The 27,081-nt window shown below is 41.3% G+C and overlaps 2 protein-coding genes and 2 long non-coding RNA genes across 7 annotated transcripts in view; 2 read left to right on the top strand and 2 right to left on the bottom strand.

Moving 5' to 3' along the window:
- Positions 1-419: 419 nt before the first annotated feature.
- On the bottom strand, positions 420-25,984 carry LOC138952741 (mitogen-activated protein kinase kinase kinase 10-like). The gene is made up of 8 exons (XM_070324458.1): positions 24,980-25,984; positions 21,355-21,535; positions 12,111-12,259; positions 7,115-7,290; positions 5,393-5,633; positions 4,066-4,206; positions 3,610-3,819; positions 420-3,149 (listed from the first exon to the last, which is right to left on the bottom strand). The coding sequence occupies exons 1-8, from the start codon at positions 25,707-25,709 to the stop codon at positions 1,930-1,932; spliced, it is 3,048 nt and encodes a 1,015-aa protein (XP_070180559.1). The 5' UTR covers positions 25,710-25,984; the 3' UTR covers positions 420-1,929.
- LOC138952217 (uncharacterized) lies at positions 13,888-18,449 on the top strand. Its single transcript, XR_011451330.1, has 3 exons — positions 13,888-14,190; positions 14,775-14,938; positions 18,324-18,449. It is a non-coding gene; the product is annotated as an uncharacterized lncRNA (long non-coding RNA).
- On the bottom strand, positions 18,330-20,740 carry LOC138952216 (uncharacterized). Its single transcript, XR_011451329.1, has 3 exons — positions 20,454-20,740; positions 19,141-19,315; positions 18,330-18,707 (listed from the first exon to the last, which is right to left on the bottom strand). It is a non-coding gene; the product is annotated as an uncharacterized lncRNA (long non-coding RNA).
- A 205-nt stretch (positions 25,985-26,189) lies between the features above and the next one.
- Positions 26,190-27,081, top strand: part of LOC138952934 (pecanex-like protein 1) — a 53,550-nt gene continuing 52,658 nt past the window's right edge. For all 4 annotated transcript variants that reach the window (XM_070324689.1, XM_070324690.1, XM_070324688.1 and 1 more), the window contains exon 1: positions 26,190-26,426. In XM_070324689.1, coding sequence (XP_070180790.1) covers positions 26,274-26,426 — 153 coding nt within the window. In that variant the 5' untranslated portion in view covers positions 26,190-26,273. The remainder of the gene's footprint in view (positions 26,427-27,081) is intronic.

Raw genomic sequence — 27,081 nt, 5'->3', positions numbered from 1 at the left:
TTTTTTTGTCCAAAAACTATATTAGGCATGAAGAATGAAATATTCAGGTCTCTCGATTGTAACACACACTCGCACATAAAAGCAAAGCCTAACTATTTGGTCTCAAACACAAGTTGGTCCCTCAATTTCAAGAACAGTGGCACTGTGAAACATATGATTATAATCATGCTACCAAGTCATGTGAATTATGTTATACATGTCTTACTACTAGTGCAAAATTATGCAGTGCTAACATGTCGTCATCGGGTTTTCCCCCTCAAAAGATGGTACAAAAGCACACTAAAATTGACAATGTGTACCAATTTTGTGTACCGATAATCTGATGCAAACAGAACAATTCAAGTGGTCTGAGTGATCAAGCAAACCATCCTGCACAACAGAACAAAAGACTGAGAGGGGGGGGGGGGGGGGGGGGTGAGGGGAGGGGGATAATGAAAACAATATGGTTACCTTTCAAGGACAGCCAAATCTTTCAGTTTTCCATAACTATTGATATGGTTCAAGATATTAAAAAAAAAAGTAAACAAAACAAAAAGAAAGAAAATAGATGTTGATGCAATAATGACTAACAGCGAACCAAAGACAAGTCGTCCTGTACAATTTCTCTTTGATAAATCATGAATAACACGGTCGTACATAACATCGTATATCATGTTCTAAAATTTGGTACAATTCCGTATACACAAAACAAATCATACACAAGCAAGTACACAAACCAACATTGATATACAGAAACCAAAAGTTTGATTACGAAACACCTCAAACACAGATACACTTTGATTATGATCAGATGTTACACTTCAAAAATCGGAACAGCTACATTATGGAAATATGGTTTTCTGTGATTGAGACAATTATATAATATATATAATTTAGTTTCCAGGCTGGTGGAGGAAAAGGCAAGCAGCTGTTTCTTGTTGAAATATTAAGTACACAGACAGCGCTTTCATTAACACAGCAACTAAACCTGACCAAGCTTCAAGACAGAAGACCCTTTCATCTTTGCGCCGGCAGTGTCCAATGTATTTTTGCATGCAACAGCATTTTGTTCCTTTCTTCATCTTTTCACCCCCCCTCTCTCCTCCCAAAATTCCCTTCACTGCCATATCTTATCTAACATGATACACCAAGAGAAATAAACAATAAAGTAGATCAAGTACGTGTACCTTCAATGCCATTTTATGTACCCTTTTACTCACTTTTGATTCCATATTGAGACTGAACTTTCCGAATGTTTATCTACATTTTCCAGATCAAGTTCTCACTTTTCTGCACAGCTAAACTTCTTCCTATAAACCCAGCAGCTGTAACACTAAGGACATATGTAACTAATTCTGCCCTCACGCACCCTGACCCTGATTTATACAACTATCTCTTCCTGTCCTCTTGCCAATTCTAAAAGTTATACAGTTCAGCAGAAAATCTTTAACTTTGCTGACAAAGCCTTTGAAACTACATACAAAATGTAGTGATGCACTCAGACTCGGTGCTGAACAGTTGACTGTTGTCATAAGTGAACCCAGGCATCCATGTCTTCACTAAAGTACAATGATTACCCCATAATCTTTGAAAGGCATAAATGGCTGGATGAATAAACTAATTTGAACAAAATGTTACAAGCGTATAACTGTGTGTGCATGTGTCTAAGTGTGTCTGTATGCACTCCCACATCAGCATGTTCGCCTTAGTCAGTAACAGAACTGTAAGTGGTTAAACAGAGAATAACAAATAACTAGATCTAAGGAAATAGTAATGGGGTTGGGGTGGAAGGGATGTGGGGGGCAAAATCACAGTTGTATACAAATTCACCTAACTTATTCACAGTAAAAAATAACACCAAAAAAACAACAACAGAGGAATGTGTTTTACGTGACCTTGTGTCAACCCAAACAGCGTAGATTTGTGTGCATGCGTTAACTGTCATCCAAACTAATGCAGAAACTGCTGTTCCAAATTCAAATCAATTGGTCGGGGGCGGGGTGGCCGGTGCGAGACAAGGGGCTGGGTGGCGTCCTGCCTCTGACCCTCCACATCAATGTCCAGCAGCGTCCTCTGGTGCACGATGTGCGGCGGAGTGTTGCCCGGGGAGAGGTGGGATCGCGTGGAGCAGTAGGGCGTGTTGTCCTGGTTCCCTGTCGGAGTGTCTACCGGTGTGCGTGAAGCCGTGCCAGGGTTTGCGGTGGAGGCGGAGGCGGGAGCACGGCCATAGGGGGACTGGGACGGGTACTTGAGGTGTATGGGGCCCTGCTGCCCCACATCCAGCGTGGTGGGGCGTTGAGGGGTCGAGTCCCCTGCCCGTCGCCGTGCGGGAACGTTGGGCGGGGGGTACTTTCCACCGTACTGGTACCAGGCCTCTTGACCGTCACCGCTAGATGTGTTGTTGGGAGACTGTCTGTGGGAAGGGTAGGCTGTCGACCCCGACTTGTAATCCTGAGGATTGAATTCGTCTTCAAAAGTCACAGAGCGACGATGGGGGTTCTGGGAAGGCCTGTAGGGAGGGCTGACAGTGGAGGAGGAAGTGGGGGTCTCGTATGTGCTGCTGTCAGAGATCTGGCGCTTATATATAACTGTTTGTTCTGACGTGGGAGTGCCACCAGAGATCACAGAAGACTCGCTGTCCGCGTAGGAGGATCGGTGAGACGTTGTTCGGGGATTGAAACCTTGTGCCTGTTCTTCGGTTTGATCTGGGCTTGCGAGGTAGAAAGTGGTTCCACTGGGGCCCCCATCTATGTGGAGACTGGGGCGATGGCGGGTGGAGACCCCATGGTACGTGTGCCAGTAACCATGAGGAGTTGCATACTGGTACGACTGAAAATCGTTCTCTGGCTCTATGAAATTGTCTCGCACAGCACCTAAGTAGGCGTCACGTCGATTGAAAATAAACGAATCACGCTTCTTCCCCTTCTCCTCCCCTTCGCTGGAGTGGAGGTTGGGGTGCATGGCCACCGTGTTGGACAAACGAATGTCGAAGCCTGCACCCACGGCGGCCAGTATGGCTGTCATGCGCATCAGCGCCGACTCGTGTCTCTTGCGTTTGGTGCCGTCCCAATTGGGAGAGGTGGTGACCTGTGTGTTTGGAATGCTGCGAGATTTGGCTGTGGGGTAGCCGCCCTCTTCCAGTGATTCTGGTAACGTTTCATCATCCTTGTCTGGTGACAAAGAAAAAGCCTGACTGTTTGAGAAGTAAGAAAGTGAGGCAAAACACGCACAGAGCATATTGGGAGCAAGAAAGACAGGCAGAGCATCAAGCCACAGGGTAAAGTAAGCGTCAGAATGTAGAGCAAGTGAGAATGGTTGTGATTCAAGTTTACAAGAAAGAGACGTGTCAGCCCAATGTCAGTGATGTGCCATACTTTACGACCTACAAGACTATACAACGCATAAGCCTCATCCGTCATTTTTTTTAGATGGATTTGGCAGGGGTTTGACGGGATTAAAACAGATTCACACATGTCCACACTTCAGAAGTTCAAGAACAAACACACACACACACACACACATACAGTGACACACACACACACACACACACACACACACACACACACACACACACACACACACACACACATGTACAGATACACAAACACACACACTGGAGTTCATACTTACAGAGATCATTGAAAGCCCCAGAATTGGAATGTGCTCCTAAAGTGCGGAGCGATTTCTCCAAGTTTGGTGCGCTCTTGGACCAACGGCCGTCAGCAAAGATGATGGAAGATCTCTGGTGCCGATCCTTTTGCACAGAGCTTGGTCCCCATGTTTTGCCTTTCTTACCGTTCCCCACAGCATCTGCATATTGGTGAGTTGGGGTAGGAGGATCTGCAGAGATAAAATGGGTTGGCACAAATGTGAATACATGAGAAACATACAGTGAAAGAGAATATGCATAAATCAAATTAATGACTGGTGGAAATGCAAAATATAAAACTTACAGATTGTACAAATAAAATTACGGAGAATTTATCCGTGTTCACTTCTCTATAACCAAAACTATGACTATCTTGCATTTTACCACACACTGTTCATGTTGAGAAATTGTGTTAAAATGAGAATTTGATGACTTACATGCAATGGCCCTGAAGCGGGGTGGAGGCAAGGGCTGGGCGGGGGAGGCAGGGGGGCTGTCGGGACTGGAGGGATGGAAGCGCTTCTCAATGTCATACGCCATCAAGTCTTCCTTCTGGACAGTGATGTTGTGACGAAAATCTGGGCAACAAAACACAACACATCAATAAGCAGTGTTATATAGACTACAGAAGTGTCCTGCCAAAAGAAAGAGAAAAAAACACCCCTAACACTGTCTGAAGCACAGAGTTTGTTTAGTCACTTATTTCCAGTATTAGAAAGCATAACAGGCCACTTGCACCATTTCGTTTTTCCCAAATAAAAAGAAACTGTCGACTAATACCAATAATTCACGCAATAATAGTAATCATAATAATAACAAGAAGGGCAAAGCCCATACGACTCACATGCTTGACCTTGACCTTTACATGACCTTGACCTTCAGCTAAACCTAGCAATGACATCATACACTAAGAACTGCTTTACACATTTTTCCTACCAAAATACATGTAGGTCATCCAAGGTCATGCAACACAAAGCTGTTAATTCAAGACATAGGAAGTACAATGGTGCTTATTGGCTCTTTCTACCATGAGATATGGTCACTTTTAGTGGTTCACTACCTTATTTTGGTCACATTTCATAAGGGTCAAAGTGACCTTGACCTTGATCATATGTGACCAAATGTGTCTCATGATGAAAGCATAACATGTGCCCCACATAATTTTTAAGTTTGAAACAGTTATCTTCCATAGTTCAGGGTCAAGGTCACTTCAAAATATGTATACAATCCAACTTTGAAGAGCTCCTGTGACCTTGACCTTGAAGCAAGGTAAACCAAACTGGTATCAAAAGATGGGGCTTACTTTGCCCTATATATCATATATAGGTGAGGTATTAAATCTCAAAAACTTCAGAGAAAATGGGAAAAATGTGAAAAATAGCTGTTTTTTAGACAACATTTATGGCCCCTGCGACCTTGACCTTGAAGCAAGGTCAAGATGCTATGTATGTTTTTTGGGGCCTTGTCATCATACACCATCTTGCCAAATTTGGTACTGATAGACTGAATAGTGTCCAAGAAATATCCAACGTTAAAGTTTTCCGGACGGACGGACGGCCGGACGGACGGATGTCCGGACGGACGGACGGGGGGGACGGACGGACGGACGGACGACTCGGGTGAGTACATAGACTCACTTTTGCTTCGCATGTGAGCCAATAATACATGTATATAGTCCTTTCCTTACAGCACAATGAAAAACTATTCACAGTGAAAGAAATTTTTTTTAAAAATGCTCAAGACATCAAAGGTCCATGGACATACCTGAAGGTTCGCTGATGGCCTTGCCACCTGACCTGAGATGCTTCAAGCGAATCTTGCCCTTCTTACGCTTCTTGGGTGTGGGTTTGTGCATGACCTGCTGCAGGATCAAGATGTTCAGCTCGCGCTCCAGAAGGTCGATTTCACGAGACGCCAGCTCCTGCTCTCGCTTCTTCAGCACTTCCTCCTGGAGCTTCTGCTGCAAGGCTGCCTTCGTCAGCTCCTCTTCTCGACACCGCAGCTCCTGAAATGATTCGGTGCTCCGTGAATACCCACACAGACACAGTGGAACCCCATTTTAAGACCTCCAAAAATCGGAGAAAATCAGGTCTTAACTCTTTCCGCCCTGCACCCGACAGTTTGTCGGGCGCTCCTTAGCAGCTTTCAACACCTGCGCCCAACAAACTGTCGGGCGGTGACATGCATCTTCTCTGACCTTGTTTCTGATCTAAAAATAAAAGCAGGTAACGAGCAAGGGAGGTAAATCTGTTCCCACTTCCTTCTTCTTTGTTTGGCGCAATTTGGCGAACGAAAATCGTCCGATTGAGTGTTTTTTTAGCATTTTTCCTGCGAAATATGAGCAACCAACGCCGCTACTCGTTGAGGCAGGTTCTTGACGAGATTTTCCTCGACGATGACAGTGATTATGATCCCGAATGCAAAGTTTCTTCGTCTCAATCGAGTGAAACAAGTGGTGATTTGAGTGCACAAGACCTGTGCGCGGGCTTCGATGCAAATGTGAGACAGAAACATCCTGTGACTTATTGGAACAACTGTGACAGAGTGGTGTGTTTACATACTTTTTGGTGTTGTGTTTGTGACTTGGAAGAAGGATTTCTTTGAACTTTACACACTTCAGAAGGTACTGACTGCTACTCAACAGGTAAGAAGTTGTTTTGTTTTTCAAGTTTTAGTAAGTTTTGTCCATTTTCTGTGTTTGATGTTTTTTGCAACAGTGAATAACAACTAAAATGCTGTCATTTTTTGTATTTGTTTACTTTGTGGGATGAGTTGAGAGTGCAAAAAGGCATGAATGAACATGAAAAGTTACTACAAGTTAGAACATGCACTTATCATACAACACACAAAATTGTATGTGTCTACAACTATTAGTTGCAGAGTTAGAAGCGCTTTAGTGAAGTACCCATCAGATTTGCACTACAGTGCCAAAACCCTCCAGGCTGGAGAGGCTGCTGAGCCTGCACTGCAGTCAGGGCTGATAGGGTTAAAAGAGAGGGAGTCTTAAAATGGAGGTAAATTTACAGACGTTATCAACAGAAAATCTACAGGGTCTCAAAAGTTGTGGCGTTAAAAACGGTTTTTGAGTGATTATTTCTTCTTTTTATTTCTTTGAATATTTCTTTCTTGAAGATGATCATGAGCATTTAAAACCCCTTCATACATCCTGGATTAAATTTTTTTTAAATATCCAGAGAACAGTGCAGCAAGAGTCACCATGAGCAGATATGATTTTCGGTGGTTATGACACCTTACTATTTTCCTGATTAATATCTTATCTGCTCAAATTTCCCTTTAAACATTTCCCAGAAAAACAGTATGTTATCAAACAAAGCTAGTCTGAAGAATGCATTTGACACATATGAAACACTTTCACAGTTACTGCAGTTGGGCATTAGTGATTTCCATTATTATTCTATTTTCCAATACCACCAAGTCTACAAATGTAAAGAAATGCTGTCAACAACAGTTAGTTATTCAACTGACCTTCTCCCTACTCCTCAGCTCATCAAACATCTGCTCAATCTCCAGACGCCAGTCCTCTTGCATGGTGTGAAATGATTCCTGAGGCGTAGTAACAAAGGGAGAGGTACTGATCTCATCCAAGCGCTTGACGATGTTCTGGAATGTAGGCCGTGTATGAGGTTCCTGATCCCAGCAGTCTGCACACAGACAGAAAGAAAGATGCATGAAGTTTACACAATTACAATCTTAAACTTGCAATCTCATCCAAAGACTCCCTGCAACGTCTTTTTCAGCGTTCAACAAAACACAAAAGTTCATCTTGATTCTGCGTACACATTGTTGAGCATCATCCAGGAATTAAGCAGCCAAGAAAACCACAGCTTTGAAAAATATGGCTGGGTTGCAGTGTTCCGCAGAGGATTGAAGAGCAAAAGGCTATACATGTATGACTCATCTTTGCCACAACTGATATGAATCAGAAGCAAATTAACTGCTGCTTGAGCTCAATAAACATTCGATAAACATGATAATGTCCTACTTATCGACCCTACTGTGACCTTGAAATTTGACCTGGATCAGCCAGGCTTGGGTCATATGTAGAGATAATCAAAACCCAAAATTGTTCAAAGCTCTAGCATCAGAAACATTTAAGAAAATGACACTGCTTTCATTTCTTGTGCCCAAACTTGACCCTGCTGTGACCTTGAGGTTGACAAGGGTCAACGAGACCATAGGTCATCAACCCATGAGAGTGTGTGAGGTTTCAAAGCTCTAGCTTTAAAAAATGTCCCCCAAAATTACCATTTTGGTGTTTTTTTTAATTCTAACTCCACCCTGCCATGACCTCGACATTTGACTTTGACCTTGGACATACCTGGCAGTCACCCCACCCTCGGAGTGTGTGGAGTTCCAGAGCTCTGGCTTTAAAAACAGCCAAAAAAGGATACAAGGGAATTTTAAGACTAAGAGACTAAATTTGGCAATGAAAATGTAGAAGGAAGTGTGAAACCTGTGGTGTGATCATACCGTTAGCACAACAAACAACATTGTCATCATTTTCACGAGTTTTCATTCACAAACACCTGGTAAATAAATCTCATGTTCCCCATGCAATAACTCGAGGTGGTGAATAGGTTTGAGCTTTCATGTGAAACGTGGATTGTCAAAGTCAAAGCCAATCAGGCTGATTGTTTGATGTGTGGAACCATCGTGGCTTTGGATTTGTGTTTCCGAGGACAACGATTGTAAGCATTCACTCTCAAAGACCCAATCAATGTTGATAATTACCGCGGCGACTCAATGTCAATTGCAACTTATCTCTGTAATCGCAAAATCCACAACGAAAAGTCATAAACACTTAAAAGAAAAGAAATATGCTCAACATTTACTGAATTCACAGGTATGATCGCAGCTCTGTACATTTTCAGACTGGAAGAAAAGCGTCAACAAGCTACGTTTGACGTCACTTACAAGTTTGACGTGTTATCTCGTGCTACTGTGACGATGCTTTGTGGCCCGGAGTTGGATTCTAAAAATTCGTCTCCCTGTGGGTTATTGTGCATTTTGTTGCACAACCAAAATGATGACAAAAACGATGTTTGGTAGCTTGTTGTCAGACCAGCACTTTGTTGTTGGTCCTCGGGGAGCATATCGCCTTTTGTCTCATATTTATCAACCGCGGCCTTCGGCCTTGGTCGATAAAGATGAAACAAATGACGATATGGTCCCCTTGGACCAACAAAAAAGCTGGTCTGTCAACAAGCTACCAAACATCTTATAATGTACAGTTACTGAAAATGAGAATACCCTCATCCCTTTCATCTTTAACCCAAACTCTCCTTTGTACCATTTAAAAATGTTTACTTGCACAATGTAAAAAATATCTTTTCTCTACATAAATTCTCTCCTGCGCGCAGTGTAAACACAGAGTTCGTCTGCACCACTACCCCCACCCCACAAAAAAGGGTGTGGGGGTGTGCTGGGGAGAGGAGATGTTCAAAGAAGCCAAGACATTTATAGATCCTTCATTCCTTTGACTTTGGCATGCTCCGACCATCCAAATATAATACTGTAGCATTTAGCATGTGCTGCTAAGTCCTAAACAAACAGCTGAGTACACGGGCGGTAAAACCAGATTAAAAAATGACCTATTTGTTTTCAGCCGAGAGTGACAAAAGAGTACACTTTTAGCAAGTGGCAATCTGCACCAAAAAAAAGGGGGCTACAAATACCCAGTCGAGCATAAAAAAACTTGTCATTATTTTTTTATCACTATGTTTAACAGCCTTTCTCAGATTTCTCTAAATCTATGTTTAACAGCCTTTCTCAGATTTCTCTAAGTCAAAGTCTAACTCTAAGTCAATGACCAAAGGAATTGCCAAAATCATGAAACACTTGTCAACACACTTACCTTCTCTCTGCCCCTCCCCCCCCCCCCCCCCCCCCCTTGCCAAATCCCATTCCCATCCAATCCTTCCCACCCCACCCACCCCCATCTCACACACACACACACAAACACTGAGTCACAATCATAAACAGGCAGTCAGACGAACACTAACAGACAGACAAGTCATACACCTATAAATAAGAACATGCTCACAAACACAGTTTTAGAGAACTGGTTTAATAAAGATGTGACATCTTGTTTATATGTGTGTATGCATGTTTGTTTTACATTTACACACTGGTCAAAGAAAAAGGAGCTGGGAGTAGTGGGGGGTGGGGGGGGGGGGGGGGGGTTGGAGGTACACAAGGGGAAACAGAAAGAGTAAGAAAGGAGAGAACACCTGATACACACTTGAGAAAAAAAAGAGAGAAGAAAGTAGGTCAGCGAAAAGAGGCCATGCAAAGTGTCAACTGTTCTACAAAACCGCTAGTGCTCACATATGAACATGCCATACTAGGGGTACTTTCTGCAGATTTAATCCAGGAAAGAAAAAGGCTTGTGGTGGTTTAAAATAAACACTTGGTTGCTTTATTTTTTTTAGATGTTGCTCAGTTGGCTGTAATGAAACACAGCTACTCTCAATCTTTCTGACTATCAGTATCACGAAATAAGCAGCAAAAATTACCCACTTGGAATCTACTCATGCTGAAAACAGTATCAGATTTAGTAAAAGTATCAAGAATGTTTTAACATTAGAAACATTTAGTACAAGTAGTTTACACACTCTTCTTACAGACACACAAACAGATAACATTTTAAAGCTGATAACCTGGATGGCTTCTTCCTTGTTAAGGCATGACAAAAGCAAACAGAAAACAAAACAAGTCGCGTAAGGCGAAATTACTACATTTAGTCAAGCTGTGGAACTCACAGAATAAAACTAAACACACTGCATTTTTTCACAATGACCGTAGTCCGCCGCTCGTGCAAAAGGCAGTGAAATTAACGAGCCTGTTTAGCGCGGAAATGGCTGCGCTGTGCTGCATAGCACGCTTTTCTGTACTTATCTTCGTTTTAACTTTCTGAGCGTGTTTTTAATCCAAACATATCATATCTATATGTTTTTGGAATCAGGAACCAACAAGGAATAAGATGAAATTGTTTTTAAATCGATTTCGGAAATTTAATTTTAATCATAATTTTTATATTTTTAATTTTTAAAGCTTGTTTATAATCCGAATATAACATATTTATATGTTTTTGGAATCAGAAAATGATGACTAAATGTAAAAAGAAACAATCAAACAAAACGAAAATAATGACTGAAAGAAAAAACAAAGAAACACACACAAACCACAGCTAGATGGTTTCTTCCTTGACCGAACAAGGAAATAAACAAAAACCATTCAAAGCAAACTGACCAACACAGTTTCTTCCTGCGATCAGGTGCACGAGAAAGTTACCAACCCATTGGGTGCCAGCTGCAAGATCAGATTACAGTAAAACCTGCATCTAGCGGACCCTTATTTCGGCGGACACCTTAGCATAACGGACAATTCAAGTGAGGACGGATGTATTTTACTCTCAAAAACACCTTAAAAGAGCGAACACCTCAAAGGCGCGGACGCGGACACCCTTTTTTGGTCCCGATTGGGTTCGTTACTTGTCAACAACGGACAAACCCTTGAAGCAGACAGCTTTTAGCAGACGCTGGTCCGCCATCTTGGTTCTGCAAATACAATCTCGCTGGCGATGTGAACGCGCGAGAAGCTTATTTTGTACAGCACTTGAAAGAAGTTGATTTTTGTATGGTGCACGCTCATTGGTCGATGCCGTGAACTCACAAACATTTCGGGTTTCTACTTTCTGTACTGTGATGCATCTTCGTCTCATCCTTCGTCTTCGTCTCATCCTTCGTCTTCGTCTCATCATGCCAAAACGAAAAAATTTGACTTTAGAAGAGAGAGTCGATGTCATAAAGACCGTTCGAAAAGTTGCTGATGAGCTGAATTGAGGAAAAACTCAAATTTCCAACATAAAAGCTGATCGAACACAAATTCTCAGTCAGTGGGACTCCAGTGCCAGATCGACGGCAAAATGTGTTAAGAGAAGAAAAACAACCTATGACGAGTTGAACGAAGAACTCTTCGAGTGGTTTTCAACAGCTCGATCAAAGAATCTTCCAGTGAATGGCCCATTGCTTCAGATAAGAAACCGATTGCACCTCTCTCTCTCTCTCTCTGTCTCTCTCTCTCTCTCCTTTTCTTTGAACAAAAACAAAAAAACAAAAAAAACTTGAGGGCTTCAAAACTTTGAGTTTTAATAATCACTGTGGCAAAAAAGAATCAGTGACTGTTGGGTGTTTTTTTTCTCCAAAAAAATGTTGGCGCATTCATATTCATAAGAAAGGACACCTTGCTACAAAGGACAGTGGCAAGGCTCCCCAAGAGCGTCCTTTGCTCGCAGGTTTTACTGTAGTTAGTTGAAATAACAAACAATTTAAACCAATCAAAAACACTGTGGCTGGCTCACACCCGGTTGGTACATCAGCCCCGTACAAACAAGCTAACAAAAACAACAAACCCCCAAACCAACACCTTCGCTATGACAAGAAGCACCAGTGGAACTCACCTGACATGAGCTTGGAGAACATGTGAGGGCAGGTGGAGGGAATCGGCAGAGTGAGTTTGTTGATGGCTACTCCATACGCCACCCCCAGGGCATCAATGCCCTTGTAGGGGGTTTCTCCTGTCAGCAGTTCCCACAACACTACACCATAGCTGTAATAGAAACACACACACAAAATAAAATAAATAAAACTCATCTAAGTGTAGGGGGTTTCTCCTGTCAGCAGTTCCCACAACACTACACCATAGCTGTAATAGAAACACACGCACAAAATAAAATAAATAAATAAATAAAACTCATCTAAGTGTTAACTTAAAAACCAACACTGCTGGTGAAACTGTCGCACAGATTGAAAGATATGGGGGGGGAAAACCTACTTGATTGAGGTGAAGTAAAAAAACCAGAAATAGAATTAAAAAAATGCTACAGTTGCAAACTCCACCTTCAACCTTTTACGAAGTTCATGATCATGAACTGCTTATTGCCACAAATGTTTGGCCAGTAACATATTTTCCAACAATATCAATAACAAATGAAAAGGAAAGTTGAAAAATGAAAGGAAAAGGGAAATTTAAAAAACCCATTATGATTCAATATGAAATCTACAATTCTGTCTTAAAAATTGTAAGAGGGCAGTCACACACGCGATTCAATCGTGAGATTTACCCTGTCACACGGGCGACTGAGTCGTGGAAAATAGCTACGACAAGACTGCGACTCAGTCTCATGCGATTTCCTTGTAGCTTTGAGCTTTAGAACTTGTTCTATTCCTGCGACCCAGTCGTCAGTCAATCGCAGGGGCAGAGCCAATCAGAACGCGCCGTTGCGGCCTTCACGCTGTGACGTAAAATAATGGCGGACAGTGGCGGACAGCGTCTCTTCGTCGATTCAAAACTTTTTGGAAGAACAGTTTCTTACTCAGATATAAAGGAGACGTTTTAGGCGTGTACAGCGGTCGAGAAACATTAATTGCAACTGTCTGGAAACTTTATTTCTCGCAAAGGCGAAATGCTGAAAGGTATTTTTCAGAAAGGTAGAGCGATGTTCGAACATTAGCGTCTGCTCTCGCAAAGCGCGTTTGCCGTGTTCACTGTGACACGTCACTTCCGCCCCGCTCGCGTGGAGTTATTGTTCGTCAATCGTTCGTCTATCATTCATCGTGTGATGGGTCAATGGCCTACGATGTGATGTGCGATCGGCTCAAGATTGAATCGCGCGATTGAATCTCAACGATTGAATCGCGTGTGTGACTGAAGCTTAACCCATCTTTTGACATTTTTTCCCCATCAGAATCAGCAAAGCTGTGAAACTAAGCAATTTCAGTTACTTGTATCGAGAAGGGACTTATCTATAGGGTAAAGTATAACTATAATGTAAGTTATGCGTTTCATTTCCGCTTTAAAGAATTCAGATGGGAAAACAGCGATAATATAAAGGACAAATTTTTTTCTCTCTCTCTTTTGCTCTGCAAAGAGATCTTAAAGGAAAAGTCCAAGGTTTTTAAATATGCCCAAAAACTTGAAAATCGAATGCCAAATGTTACAAACATCTCTGGAAAAATATTTTAAAAATTGAAAAAAAATTGTTGTTGTTGTAGTTGAAGATTTAGTGTTGCGAGGCTAACCAAGACAAGTCGCCTGGGGTCAAGTAGTGGTCACGTGGTTTTCGGTGCACTGTGACGTCGGTGCACTGTGACGTCACAAGTTATTGTGTTGATTCTACCACTAGTACCAGCTTGATTTTCACACAGAAAAGTCACCACCGTATGCCCGAAACTCGTCAATGTCCCCAGGCATTTCATAGCACACTTTCCCTCATAAAACTCTGAGTCTCTTGTGGAAATGGAAGAGATGTGTGCAGCACAAGCGTGCAGATTTCAAAGTGTCGGGCACTTTCTGGACACAGATTTCGCCATTTTTCTGCAGCACAAAAGTTGGCGTTTCATCCCTGAAACAAATGTTTTGACCCCTTGCAGTGTCTTCCCTTCATAAAAGTACGGAGAGGGCATTATTACGACGAGCCATCGAAACTCCGAGGCGACATACGAACAGCGGATTATCTCACAAGAAGGAATGCGTTGAAGGTCAGAGTACATGCTTTTATTTTCATGCATACGTAAACATTGTTTTGCTGCGCAGCGAATACGAATTGGTGCAGAACAGTGTGTCTGGGTCCAGCTGATATTCGCTGGAGTACAGATGCGCCACAGGCTAGATCTACAGAGTTAGTTACAACTTACAGAACGGTCTGAGCTGAGCTAAGAGTAAAAAGTAGTCAGGGTTGAGTACACGTAAGACAATGAGTGTGTCACGTTATCTATTCTATTCAGTCGCAAACTATCCCCTGATATCAATTTATGAAATTGGCAGCGTTTGCTGGAATCATGGTTTAATGCTATTTTTACCAGATCTAAACTTTTTGTGGATGTGCAACCGGTAAGGTAAACAGACACCTGCATGCTAGAGACAAGAAGATTACGAATTGTGCAGGGAATTAATCTTTCTGCATTGACTTAGAGACGCAAAACCAGTCTAATTGCTACAACATGGATACACATCCAGACGACTTCCAGAGGGTGTCTAAATGTTCAGTGTACTGTATAGATCAGAAGCATACTTTCGAATTGATTTATGCTCACACTCATTTTCTCTCTTCTTTTACTTCCAGACCTTTCATCATCACTCACGGCCACTGGTCAGAACAGGTCACTTGACACTGACACCGTGACCATTCCAGATTTCCCGGTTCTCCGTGATCATAACGCAACTGTTGACCAGTCCTGTTCCTACCGTCCAGAATCACCACAGGAGAAAACCAACGTGCCATTCATCGTAAGATTTTTGTTTTGTTTTGAAAATTAGTGCCTTATTCTAGCTTTGCAAAAAAACGAGAAAGTGTCTTTGACAGATACCATCCAAATAATACATTATGAAAACAAGTACAAGTTCATTTCTACTCATGTTAATCGTTTATGCTTTCTGTGCAACCTGCAAAACTATATCTGTCGAAGTAGTTTCAAATAAAGCTAGTATGCTTCCGAATAAAAAAAATATAAACAAGAAGGGCAAAGCCCATACGACTCACATGCTTGACCTTGACCTTTACATGACCTTGACCTTCAGGGTCAAGGTCAAATAACTAAACCTAGCAATGACATCATACACTAAGAACTGCTTTACACATTTTTCCTACCAAAATACATGTGACCTTGACCCAAGGTCAAGGTCATCCAAGGTCATGCAACACAAAGCTGTTAATTCAAGACATAGGAAGTACAATGGTGCGTATTGGCTCTTTCTACCATGAGATATGGTCACTTTTAGTGGTTCACTACCTTATTTTGGTCACATTTCATAAGGGTCAAAGTGACCTTGACCTTGTTCATATGTGACTCATGATGAAAGCATAACATGTGCCCCACATAAGTTTTAAGTTTGAAACAGTTATCTTCCATAGTTCAGGGTCAAGGTCACTTCAAAATATGTATACAATCCAACTTTGAAGAGCTCCTGTGACCTTGACCTTGAAGCAAGGTAAACCAAACTGGTATTAAAAGATGGGGCTTACTTTGCCCTATATATCATATATAGGTGAGGTATTCAATCTCAAAAACTTCAGAGACAAGAAGGGCAAAGCCCATACGACTCACATGCTTGACCTTTACATGACCTTGACCTTCAGCTAAACCTAGCAATGACATCATACACTAAGAACTGCTTTACACATTTTTCCTACCAAAATACATGTGACAAGGTCAAGGTCATCCAAGGTCATGCAACACAAAGCTGTTAATTCAAGACATAGGAAGTACAATGGTGCTTATTGGCTCTTTCTACCATGAGATATGGTCACTTTTAGTGGTTCACTACCTTATTTTGGTCACATTTCATAAGGGTCAAAGTGACCTTGACCTTGATCATATGTGACCAAATGTGTCTCATGATGAAAGCATAACATGTGCCCCACATAATTTTTAAGTTTGAAACAGTTATCTTCCATAGTTCAGGGTCAAGGTCACTTCAAAATATGTATACAATCCAACTTTGAAGAGCTCCTGTGACCTTGACCTTAAAGCAAGGTAAACCAAACTGGTATCAAAAGATGGGGCTTACTTTGCCCTATATATCATATATAGGTGAGGTATTTAATCTCAAAAACTTAAGAGAAAATGGGAACAATGTGAAAAATAGCTGTTTTTTAGGCAACATTTATGGCCCCTGCGACCTTGACCTTGAAGCAAGGTCAAGATGCTATGTATGTTTTTTGGGGCCTTGTCATCATACACCATCTTGCCAAATTTGGTACTGATAGACTGAATAGTGTCCAAGAAATATCCAACGTTAAAGTTTTCCGGACGGACGTCCGGACGTCCGGACGGACGGACGGACGGACGGACGACTCGGGTGAGTACATAGACTCACTTTTGCTTCGCATGTGAGTCAAAAATGGGAAAAGTGTAAAAAATAGCTGTTTTTTAGGCAACATTTATGGCCCCTGCGACCTTGACCTTGAAGCAAGGTCAAGATGCTATGTATGTTTTTTGGGGCCTTGTCATCATACACCATCTTGCCAAATTTGGTACTGATAGACTGAATAGTGTCCAAGAAATATCCAACGTTAAAGTTTTCCGGACGGATGGACGGACGGACGGACGGACGACTCGGGTGAGTACATAGACTCACTTTTGCTTCGCATGTGAGTCAAAAAAGGGTATTTTCTGAAATTTTTAATTATAGACCAAAACAAAACATTCACGAGTATGTTGTTGACCTGATGGTCTTTATGGTAGACAGCAAGAGTTGCATGTTCAAGAAGTTTAAGCAGTACATTTGAAAGAGCAAGGTAATTTAAGGTGGTATAATTTTAATGGTAGGTTCCACTGTATAAAGGCGACATGGAGGGTATCTTTGACGGACTCATTCAACATTCATACCCATGCACATCACCTCAAACACATAAGCTTTGTTCTTGAGTCAAATTTATTGGCTTCATAAATATTGTGAATTTGTGTCCGTTTGCAGATTGGCTTATCTATGAATTTTTTCGAAAATATCTTGCGATCTACGTACGCATAATGTAACACGTGAAGAAGAACATAAAAAGTTCGTCAAAAGGAATCTAATTTGCATTTCAACCCATTTGCCTTCCTTGTTGTTAATTTTTTCTTCATAAAGACTACTTGAAATAAACAGAATGTTTAACCATTTCAAGGCCTCTGAACACGTTTAAAAAAAAATGCAGGTCTTTGCTCACTATATCAGATCTGCCAAGGCTCAGTTTACACAGGAAAAATCATCTGTCGACTTGAACACATACCAATAATCAACAGCCTCGCTGCTTCTTGGAGCTGGATTTTGTGTGTGGAATGAATTACACATGTGGCGTTTTAGAATATAATTCATAGAAGATGTACATTCGTGCAGAAAGGCTTTAATTTAATAATTAGGTCTTCGTGATGTTCTCTTAAAATAACTAACATGTGTTCCCTTTACCGGGCCTCTGAACCAGTTTTGTGAATATGCAGGTTAAACTCGTGCTTTTTCTGTGTTATCAGTGTATTTCTCATCCAGGCATGGATGCGTCCTCTTAAATGGACAGCCCTTCCCGTGTAAACGATTGAGTTCAAAATCTCAAATCTTACCAGGCTTTTACATGGGATATGGCCATCCTTCCGTTTTGAAAAATACCAGAACTGAACACTCTGTATGGGTACTCTCTTTGGGAATGTAGAATTTTATGACACACGTGTAAAACATTCCCTAAAAAAATCCCGGCAGCTTCAAAAACCAGTCAGGATGTTTATTCCTGGTATATGTTCAAGTCAAGAGATTTTTTTTTCTGTAAAAGTCTTCGCAGATCTGTGTAGTGAGCAATCCTGTTTTGAAAAAGGACGTGCCTTTAAGCCTGTATAGACGGTTTGATTGTTGAGATACCTGGTGGCAATGACCGCACGGGTGGCAAGAGGTAGTAATGCACAGATGACAACAAACCGACCTGCATTTAAAAAAAAAGTTAGGAGGCCTTGATAGGGGGAAACATTTTGTTAATTTTCAGAATCTTTATGAAGAAATAATGAACGAGAAGGAAGTCTGGCCTTGAAGTAAATGCAAATTAAACTATGTATACTTTTGACAAACTTTTTCTGTTCTTATTCACATGTTAAAATGTGTGCAGAGATCGTGAGTTACTTCCGAAAAACCATGTTTCAGGCAACAGGCAACAGGCAAACGGACAATACTGGACACAGGCTATGCTGACCGGCTCATGGACTGACTACCTGATGCAGGAGTAGACCAAACAGTGGAAAAAGTCTGGAACAAAATGTTGCAGAATGTGAACCATGTACTGTACCACGTGACAACCCAGTATCATCTTCAAACCATGCAGGAATCTGTTCAACACAGTCACACGATTTGTAAAAGTATATTTCAGCCTTCTGTAGCTCAGGGAGTTTGAACCCCACTCTTCATCCGTTTGGGAAAGTATTTCTGATTGTTTTGACTGCACAGGTTGGTAATGGTACTCTGATGCTTCTGCCGAGGAACCCCACTCGCTAGCGCACCAGCTGCCTGTTATGGGTAAGCGACGTGCCTGTATTTCCTGCAAAGCAAGACAGAATAAAACAGCAGCTTAGTTTGAGCTTTTAAGACATTCGTACCAGAGAAAACGTGTACGTGTTTGTTTGGAGAGGATGGATAGAATCATAAGACACGCTGTGTCTATGTGACGTAGAGCAGGTTTTCAAATTCATGCTGAAGCACTGTGTGATCGCTATTTTTGGGGGCATATATCTTACCTTGATTTCAGATAGACTGGGAACCGAAATGAGGATGTTTACATGAATAAACTATGCTGATATGTATGTGTTTAGAAATAAAGAATAGTTTTAATGATATATATGATGGTGTTTTGTTTTTAACCCAATGTGATATTTTTGTATTTGAAAACAAATTGTACACTCTGTTGTCAATTTTACTTTCAGATAAATAAATCTATCATAATGGAAATCATCTGTTTGTGTTGTGTTACTTACCCATTTTGATCAATGTTGAGTCGTCCATATTCCTGTGTGTACGCATAGTATGCAGTTTGAAGGTAGTAGATGTCCGAGCAAACATAGGAGGATGTGCTGTTAGGCTGTCTATCTCCTCATCCAGGTTTTCCAGATATTTGAATTTCGTTCCCTCTTGGAGTTTCTGCACTGACACCTGATAAGCAAAATACACGTATCACTCTGTGATCATGGCAACATGTATCATCTGTATGCCCCGTTCAAAAATTACTTTGAGATTCTAAGGTATACACAGAAATTGTACTGGATCACAAAAACAACACGAACAGTAGTACATGTAATGTATATATTCAGTTTAAAAATTCATGCAATGAGAGTCAATAACCCGATTTAACCCCAGGTAGATTCAGGGTCCCACTGACTGAATCTCATATGGTTGCTTTTCAGCACACACCACACATTTTTAATGGGACTGTGGGGTTTTGTTAATACAGTAAAATAATATAGTAGCAACGTACTGTCTGTTCGTGACGTTTGAGAATACCGATCTATGCACTAACGCATTGTCTTTTTGTAGTGTGACTGTCCGACATTGCGTACTCCTAAAAATCAATGATCAAAAAGTTTGAACTGCTGTAATCGTGTTTCAGCATATGTCTGACAGTGCTTATTTGCTTCCAAAACGGCTTGCGATATCACTAGCCATCAGCGTTTCGCCACTGCTCAGAAAATCTTATGATTTCAGATCTAGTTTGAGATCGGAAATCACGTGTGCTCGTTTAAAAAAACTAAATTCATTTATTACTTCCCTTTGACCGTTTCGCAAGAAAAATGTCAGCATCACTATTAGTATTAGCACATGAAAGCAGCCCACCGCCATTTCAAAAAAGTTTCACTGTTTAGTGGTGTCGATGTCATGTAGTGTTTTACTGTCGCAAATAAAAATACCAGGATAATTGCAGTTTTGTCCGCAAGAAACAGACTTTGCGCAATGTTAACTTGCTGTCTACATGTTTTGTTGTGTGACTGAAAAATTACTCAGAATTCCAAGAGAAAATAAGGATAGTCGCGTGTGAACATCACTGTGGAAACATTTATTCTAAACTGGGCAGTTCAAGGACGAAATCCTTGATTAAAGATAGGAAAATAAACAACACCAGATGCCTGAAATAATAGCATAAATCAATAATCTTTACATGCTTACAGATCTGTGGAAGCACATCAACTGATCTGTGAAAAACACAGCTGACTTCGATCTAGCATGCAAGAGGTAGCGACTACGGACTAGTAGATCTAGTGTGTCAACATCTGACACAACAAAGAGAATCACATACCATTTCGTATTGCCGCTTATGCTGGCTCTGTTTCAAGCAGTTCCTTGTGGCCTCGCCAGCATTTTGACGACGAAGAGGCTCAAACGGGCACGCTAAAACCTCAGGCTGGCTGAAAACCGGTCCGTATTCCACTTGTCTTCCTCACTGCTTGAGCCGGCCATGTTTGTTGTTCAAGGCTCGTGACGTAGCACACGTATGTGCACAAGGTCATGAGCCAAGACTGCGCGCGCGATGGAACGATTCAGAACAACCAAAAAACGAGTCAAAGTAAACTTTTTGGATTTCTGAGTTCATTTTTACACACGCATTTGTGGTTGATGAATTAAGAGGGTCAACATATCAAAAGTGACCCTAAACCTTGGACTTTTCCTTTAACAAATCTCAGTAGAAAGTCTCTGCTTCTTCTTCTTCTTCTGCGTTCGTGGGCTGAAACTCCCACGTACACTACGTGTATTTTTTGCACGAGTGGAATTTTACGTGTATGACCGTTTTTACCCCGCCATTTAGGCAGCCATACGCCGCTTTCGGGGGAAGCATGCTGGGTATTTTCGTGTTTCTATAACCCACCGAACTCTGACATGGATTACAGGATCTTTTTCGTGCGCACTTGGTCTTGTGCTTGCGTGTACACACAGGGGTGTTCGGACACCGAGGAGAGTCTGCACACAAAGTTGACTCTGAGAAATAAATCTCTCGCCGAACGTGGGGACGAACTCACGCTGACAGCGGCCAACTGGATACAAATCCAGTGCGCTACCGACTGAGCTATATCCCCGCCCCGAAAGTCTCTGCTGACTTTCAATTGTTTCTTTCACAACTTCTGATATTTTATATTATATACATGTAGACACGTCTGTATGCTTGTGTACATAATTATTATTATCTTTTTTACAGAACTTACCTCCAAACATCACTACTTTTGGAAAAGCGAGAGGACTTGATCACTTCTGGAGCCATCCAGGCGTAGGTTCCTGCTGCACTCATCCGTGTTGTCTTCTCCACTTCTCGCGCCAGACCAAAGTCTGTGATCTTCAGCGTCTTTTGGGTCAAGTTCCCATCGTCCACCAACTCTTTCAGTAAAACTGCACATAAATTAAAGAGAAATGACATTTGCTGTCACTGTAACAAAAAGATCATTCTAGCTTCCATTTCCAATAAACTTATTTTGTTACTGTTGTTGTTCCCAAACCAATGATTTTTCCAACAAAAATTGTCGAATGAAGGAACATTCTTAAGCCATCACATGTATTGTATGATAACTAATGTACTTAGCACACCATAATCCATAATTTCTTGTGCATGAATTGTGCTGTCTTTGTCTTCCTTTTGTTTGTTAGCATTGTTTGTCTCACCATAAGTCAAACTGTTTTGTTTTTTTAAGATATTGTCAAGTCTTTTGTTTTGCTAAAATAGTAAAATCTCTTCTAAGTTCTGGTGCTGTTCTCTTGTAATGTATGCTTATGCTAAATATGAAGTCATATCGCGCGCGTATCTCCAGACTCGGACTCAAGGCGCAGGGATCTAAAAGGGAGCACAGCTCTGTAAAATATACTAAAAATACATGTATGATTTGTATTTTGTTTTAAATAATTTCAAGTTTGAATCTTTGACATTATATACACTGTTCACAAAATTTATTTGCACTGTTTGCTTCAGGCTTTATGATCTTTGATAGTTTACTAACTGTGTCACTGTCAACAGTAACAACAATTAAGTTATTAACACCATATAATTATGTCTGTCAGCACTCAGTGTCATTCTCATTAATGTCAATTGTCCCTGCAAGTACAGTTTTACTTTTAGGGTGGGTAGTGTTTGCAAACATTGTTCAAGCCTTGTTACCTGAAAGACATTTTGATGCTAATATTAATGAAACATGTCAATGTTCAACAAAACACCACGCCCTCTTGATGATTTATAAGTCTTCAGTCGACCCAGCTTGTCATTTGCAACACTGCCACAAAGGTTTTTGTACAAAGTTCTGCAACTATTATTTCCACCTTACAGTTGCACTGACTTCGCCAGGCATTTGCCTGTCATTCAGTACAGAACAAGTGACATTGTCACATGTGGTGTGGTGATCTATCAACTCTTCCTAACCCTTCCCAGGACCCCACCCATTGTCCCCCTAACATTACAAAAGCAGTGTCCCTGCATTTCCACACTATCACAGTATTAGGTTGCATCATGAACAGTGAATCTTCCTTCTTTTGGTTTTCACTTTCTAAGTTCCATATTTTTGGGGCATTATGCATTCTTATTGAAGTTACTGTTGCAGTGTTAGACTTAGAGCGAGTAATAGCAGTTAGGGCCAATACTATTACTATAGTATAATCCTGTATTTCACCTTTTATTTTACAGACTTTACACTTACAGGTTATATATTATTCTCTGGTGGTCCAAATGTAGTAAAACACTCATAAAACTATAGTACGACTAGAAACTAAAAGTAGAATGCAAAAGAGTATCAGCAATATAATTCATAATAATGATTATCAATCATGCCATGGCCGTTATGTCAATTTTGGCTTTGCTCCCTTTTGTTTTGATAAAAACTACTCTACTGGTTCAGTCCTTGGCCTTAATAATGTGCAGCATTGGCTTAACCACCAAGTGAATCAAGTGACATGGCTCGCATTTGGGCAACCAGAAGTCTTTTGATACACACACATCTGTTTTCTAGACAAGAAATTTACTTGCACCTACAGTACTTCCAAAAACAACAGAACAACAGCAGTGGACATTCATCTGGACTTTTGTCACAGTTTGTGCCTGCAACTTCATGACTTATACAGTGGTCGCCGCTTAATAAAGCCACTTCGGGACCTACCAAAAATGGCTTTAATAAGCGGCGGATTTATTAACCGGCGGTCCAGGAATACGTCATTTTCGAAAGAAGAAAAAAATCTTCTCTTTTGTTTACGTCACCTAGTCACTTTCTTTCGTCATTTACACTTGTTTGAATCTAAACAAAACTTCACGAAGGATGTTGAACTTTTGTTTTAATTATGTACATGTACGTGTACTTTGATCACTTTGGTACATCAATAATTTCACTGTCACTGTCACGAATCATTACTCGGCAGAGAAGAACAATTTTATGAGTGTTTGTTGGTCGTCTTCCACATCAGTTCTCTCACTGAATCTGCGAATGGTTCAAATTTCTTGTAAATTTCCAGTTTCTCGTCTGTTGTCAAATCCTGGCGTTTTCTTTTCGGCATGTATGATTAAATACCTCTTGTTGCCAATCCGATAGAAAACAGTAAACTGATTTAATTTAGTCATGAACACAACACGCGATCAAAGCTACACAATTTATGAACTCAACACGTGCGGATTTTATTGACAGACATTCTTTTCTGAACTCGGTTACTTCGTGATACGCGTGAGCATTGACATAAATAGGCCTATGACTTGAGCGATTACAAGAACAAGATAATGTGAGTTTTAGTCACAAACTACGTGATTTCTCTGAGAAAACTGGCTTTAATAAGCGGCGGGTTGGGTTTATTAACCGGCTTTTTCTAATACATAAGATATAGTGATAAATCCGGACCGTCTGAAATCGGCTTTTATAAGCGGCTGGCTCTATTAACCGCGGTTTTATTAAGCGGCGTCCACTGTAGTTATACTAGTAGTACTTATAGAACTCAGGGATGTTTTTTAGGCGTTGGACACTGGACATAGTGCGGTGTACTGCCTCAAAATCAAATGTCCAATTCATATCAGCAGGTGTTGGTCTGATGTCCTATCCAACTCATAGTCATAGACGGCTGAGTCACACTCACAAATTAAAATGTCCTATCGAAATTCATGAAGCCGATCAAATTTCCTACTTTTGTTCACAAGGTAGGGACAGATTTGTCCAATTCACAAAAACTTGTACAGTTGTAGCACTCAGTAGTAGCAGCATCTTTGGAACTTTAGAAATTCAGCAGTTTTGCTGCTATAAGTATCATTAGTATCAATATGACTTGTGGCCTAGCTAGTGCAAAGCTGCATCCTCCAGTCCCGCGTTTCTTTAGTTTACTAAGGCGAGAATTGGCGAGTGAAGTGAGGAAGTACCGTTTCTTGGGCAATTCTCACCACGAGGAACGCTAGGATTAGGCAAGTGAAGGCCAGGTACCTTTGGGGCTGCTCGCAACCCGAGAAAAAATCGCAGCTGTGCAGCTGCCAATCCGATTGGCTGTCCATGTCTGTTTACCGACCAGTGCAGACGACCTATTCGATATCAACCAATGGTGTTTAATTCTTGCATAGCTGCATGGCCATCAAATGTTTTTTCTCTCGCTTCCTATAGCTCCGCGAGCGGCTAGCCGCAAGCATGTCTTATCTTAAACTTGAAGAAACATTCGTCAGGACTTGCTTCATTGACTCTTTGAGTCTTTCGGGCTGTATTTTAGGAAAATGAAACTACATGTAGACTGAACTGAACACTTAGGGTGTGTGTCCCAATTGTATCACTGATGATGATAGAGAAAGACTGACACAATAGCAAAGGCAGAACAAAAGAAAACAATACTTACTGTTGCTTGACTTCAAATCTCTGTGGATCAAAGTCAGGGGAGCCTGCTCATGCAGATAGTGCATGCCACAGGCAATCTGAACAGCCCAGTTCACCAAAATGTCTGGTGGAATTCGCCTTCCAGTTCCATTAAGGACCCTGTTTAAAGACCCACCAGCTGCATACTCCATCACAAGGCACAGATTTGGAGGTTTCAAGCACACGCCCACTAATGCAGCAATGTTCTCATGGTTCAGCAACCAAAACATTTTAGCCTCTTTTCGCACATTTTCAATGGTGACACTGATGGGTTCATCTGGGTCAGATCTTGCTGCTTTCACTGCCACTGTTTCAGTTCTCCATTTGCCTCTGTACACTTTGCCAAACCCACCAACACCTATCACTTCCTCAAGTTCCAATTCCTCGTCAAAATCTATCTGAAAGGGCCTGTCATTTTGTTGTATGTCTGGTGGAATTTTGTCTGTGTTTAACTGTGAATCTTTGGCGACAAAGTTGCTGGGAAAGATGCCAACCTTCCCGTTGACTTTTCCCATCCACCAGCCATCATCCCCAGAGTCCACGTTCAAAACCTGAACCTGGGTGCCCCTCCGCAAGCTCAGCTCATCGTCTCTGACTGCATCGTAGTCAAAGATTGCAGTCCACAAAGGACTGTGTTCGTTTTCATCCCTTTTACGATTATCATTTCGCCTGTAGGGATCCATTGAACCTGTAATCACCCCAGCACTTCTCATTCGAAGAGCCTAGGGTGTGAAGTTCCTCATAAAACTCGGGTTTGTTGATATTTCGGTGCATAGCTGAACCACCCCGAGGTGGACACAATCACAAATACGAAGTTTTTAAACACGATCATGCCATCCAGGGACGATTTTCTCCTCGCCTGTGATGTTCCATGCTTATTGACACCCGTTACAATCGCTGCGGCATATCCGAAAGCGATTTTGATTCATATGTGGCCACACAAAGTCATTTCTATACCTTTGTAAAACCCTGCGAAGCCCAGGCGCCATATTGGTTGTACTTTGACCTTGAACCGCTTAAATTGGATTCAAAAATATGTCTTATCTCTGAATAAACACGGTATTAATGATTTTGGAATGAAATATATGAGGGAGTAAAAATAATTTTGTTCTTTTGAAGTACCTATCTTGTCATGTCATGCGAGAGATGGACAGTTCTCGTGTTTACTCGTGGAGAATGCAATTAGTCGAGAGCAGCAATGGCTGCTCGGTTCCTGAATGTGAAAATAGGACACGAATGTTATTTACTTGCTAGATGATACTTGTAGGAGAGCATCGATGGGGTCCCATATTTTAGACATCCTCCGTCAAGGAATCTGGGCATCCTTGACAGGAGGGTGGTTCTATGACCCCCAGCATAATGTGTTTTGCAACACTGTACACCTCTACCTATGGATGTTCCTGCTGGCATTTCCTTTCGTTCTCTACCTGGTAAGCTTGCTAGCATCCTCAGTGTAGCATTTGATTTAAATAGTTGTCTTTTTACACTACAGGGTTGTTTTTCCGAGCGAATTAAAAGCAGCATTGGACTGTTGAAGTAAACAGCGTCATTTAACACTGTACAGCTGTCCAACAGGACGACTAGCAGTAGCACACTAGCAGACGATAAGATCAATCCCAGTAACTGTTGGTAATGGTATCCAGTGATGTAACCATTTCGACTGTTTTTATCCAGACAAAACTGTATCACATACCTGTCAAGCTCTTGTGGACTCTCACCACAAGATTTTGCTCACAAAACCAGGGGCTCACATCCATGAGAGGTGGCATATTATAGGACAAATGTCCTGGACAATGCAAAAGTGATCTAGGACATTTGTCCCGAACAAAAATAAATGAATAGGACCTTTTTCTCGCAACAAAACGTACACAAACAGCATGGTTTCGTCTGCTTGGAGAGACACATCGCTTCGCAAAACATCCATAAAATAGCAAATCAAATTACTGTAAATTGGAAAGTACTGACAATGTCCAGATCAAATGAAAGCATAATTGGACAATGACCACTTTGTGACAAAAACAATAGGACATATGTCCTCTTGCATGAAAAATGTTTAGGACATTTGGAAAAAATATCCGTGGATGT

This window comes from Littorina saxatilis, linkage group LG17, assembly GCF_037325665.1.
Source record: "Littorina saxatilis isolate snail1 linkage group LG17, US_GU_Lsax_2.0, whole genome shotgun sequence".
NCBI classification, from domain to species: Eukaryota; Metazoa; Mollusca; class Gastropoda; order Littorinimorpha; family Littorinidae; genus Littorina; species Littorina saxatilis.
Note: the sequence above shows the minus strand (reverse complement) of the source record. Positions and strands in the feature narration are given on the sequence as shown.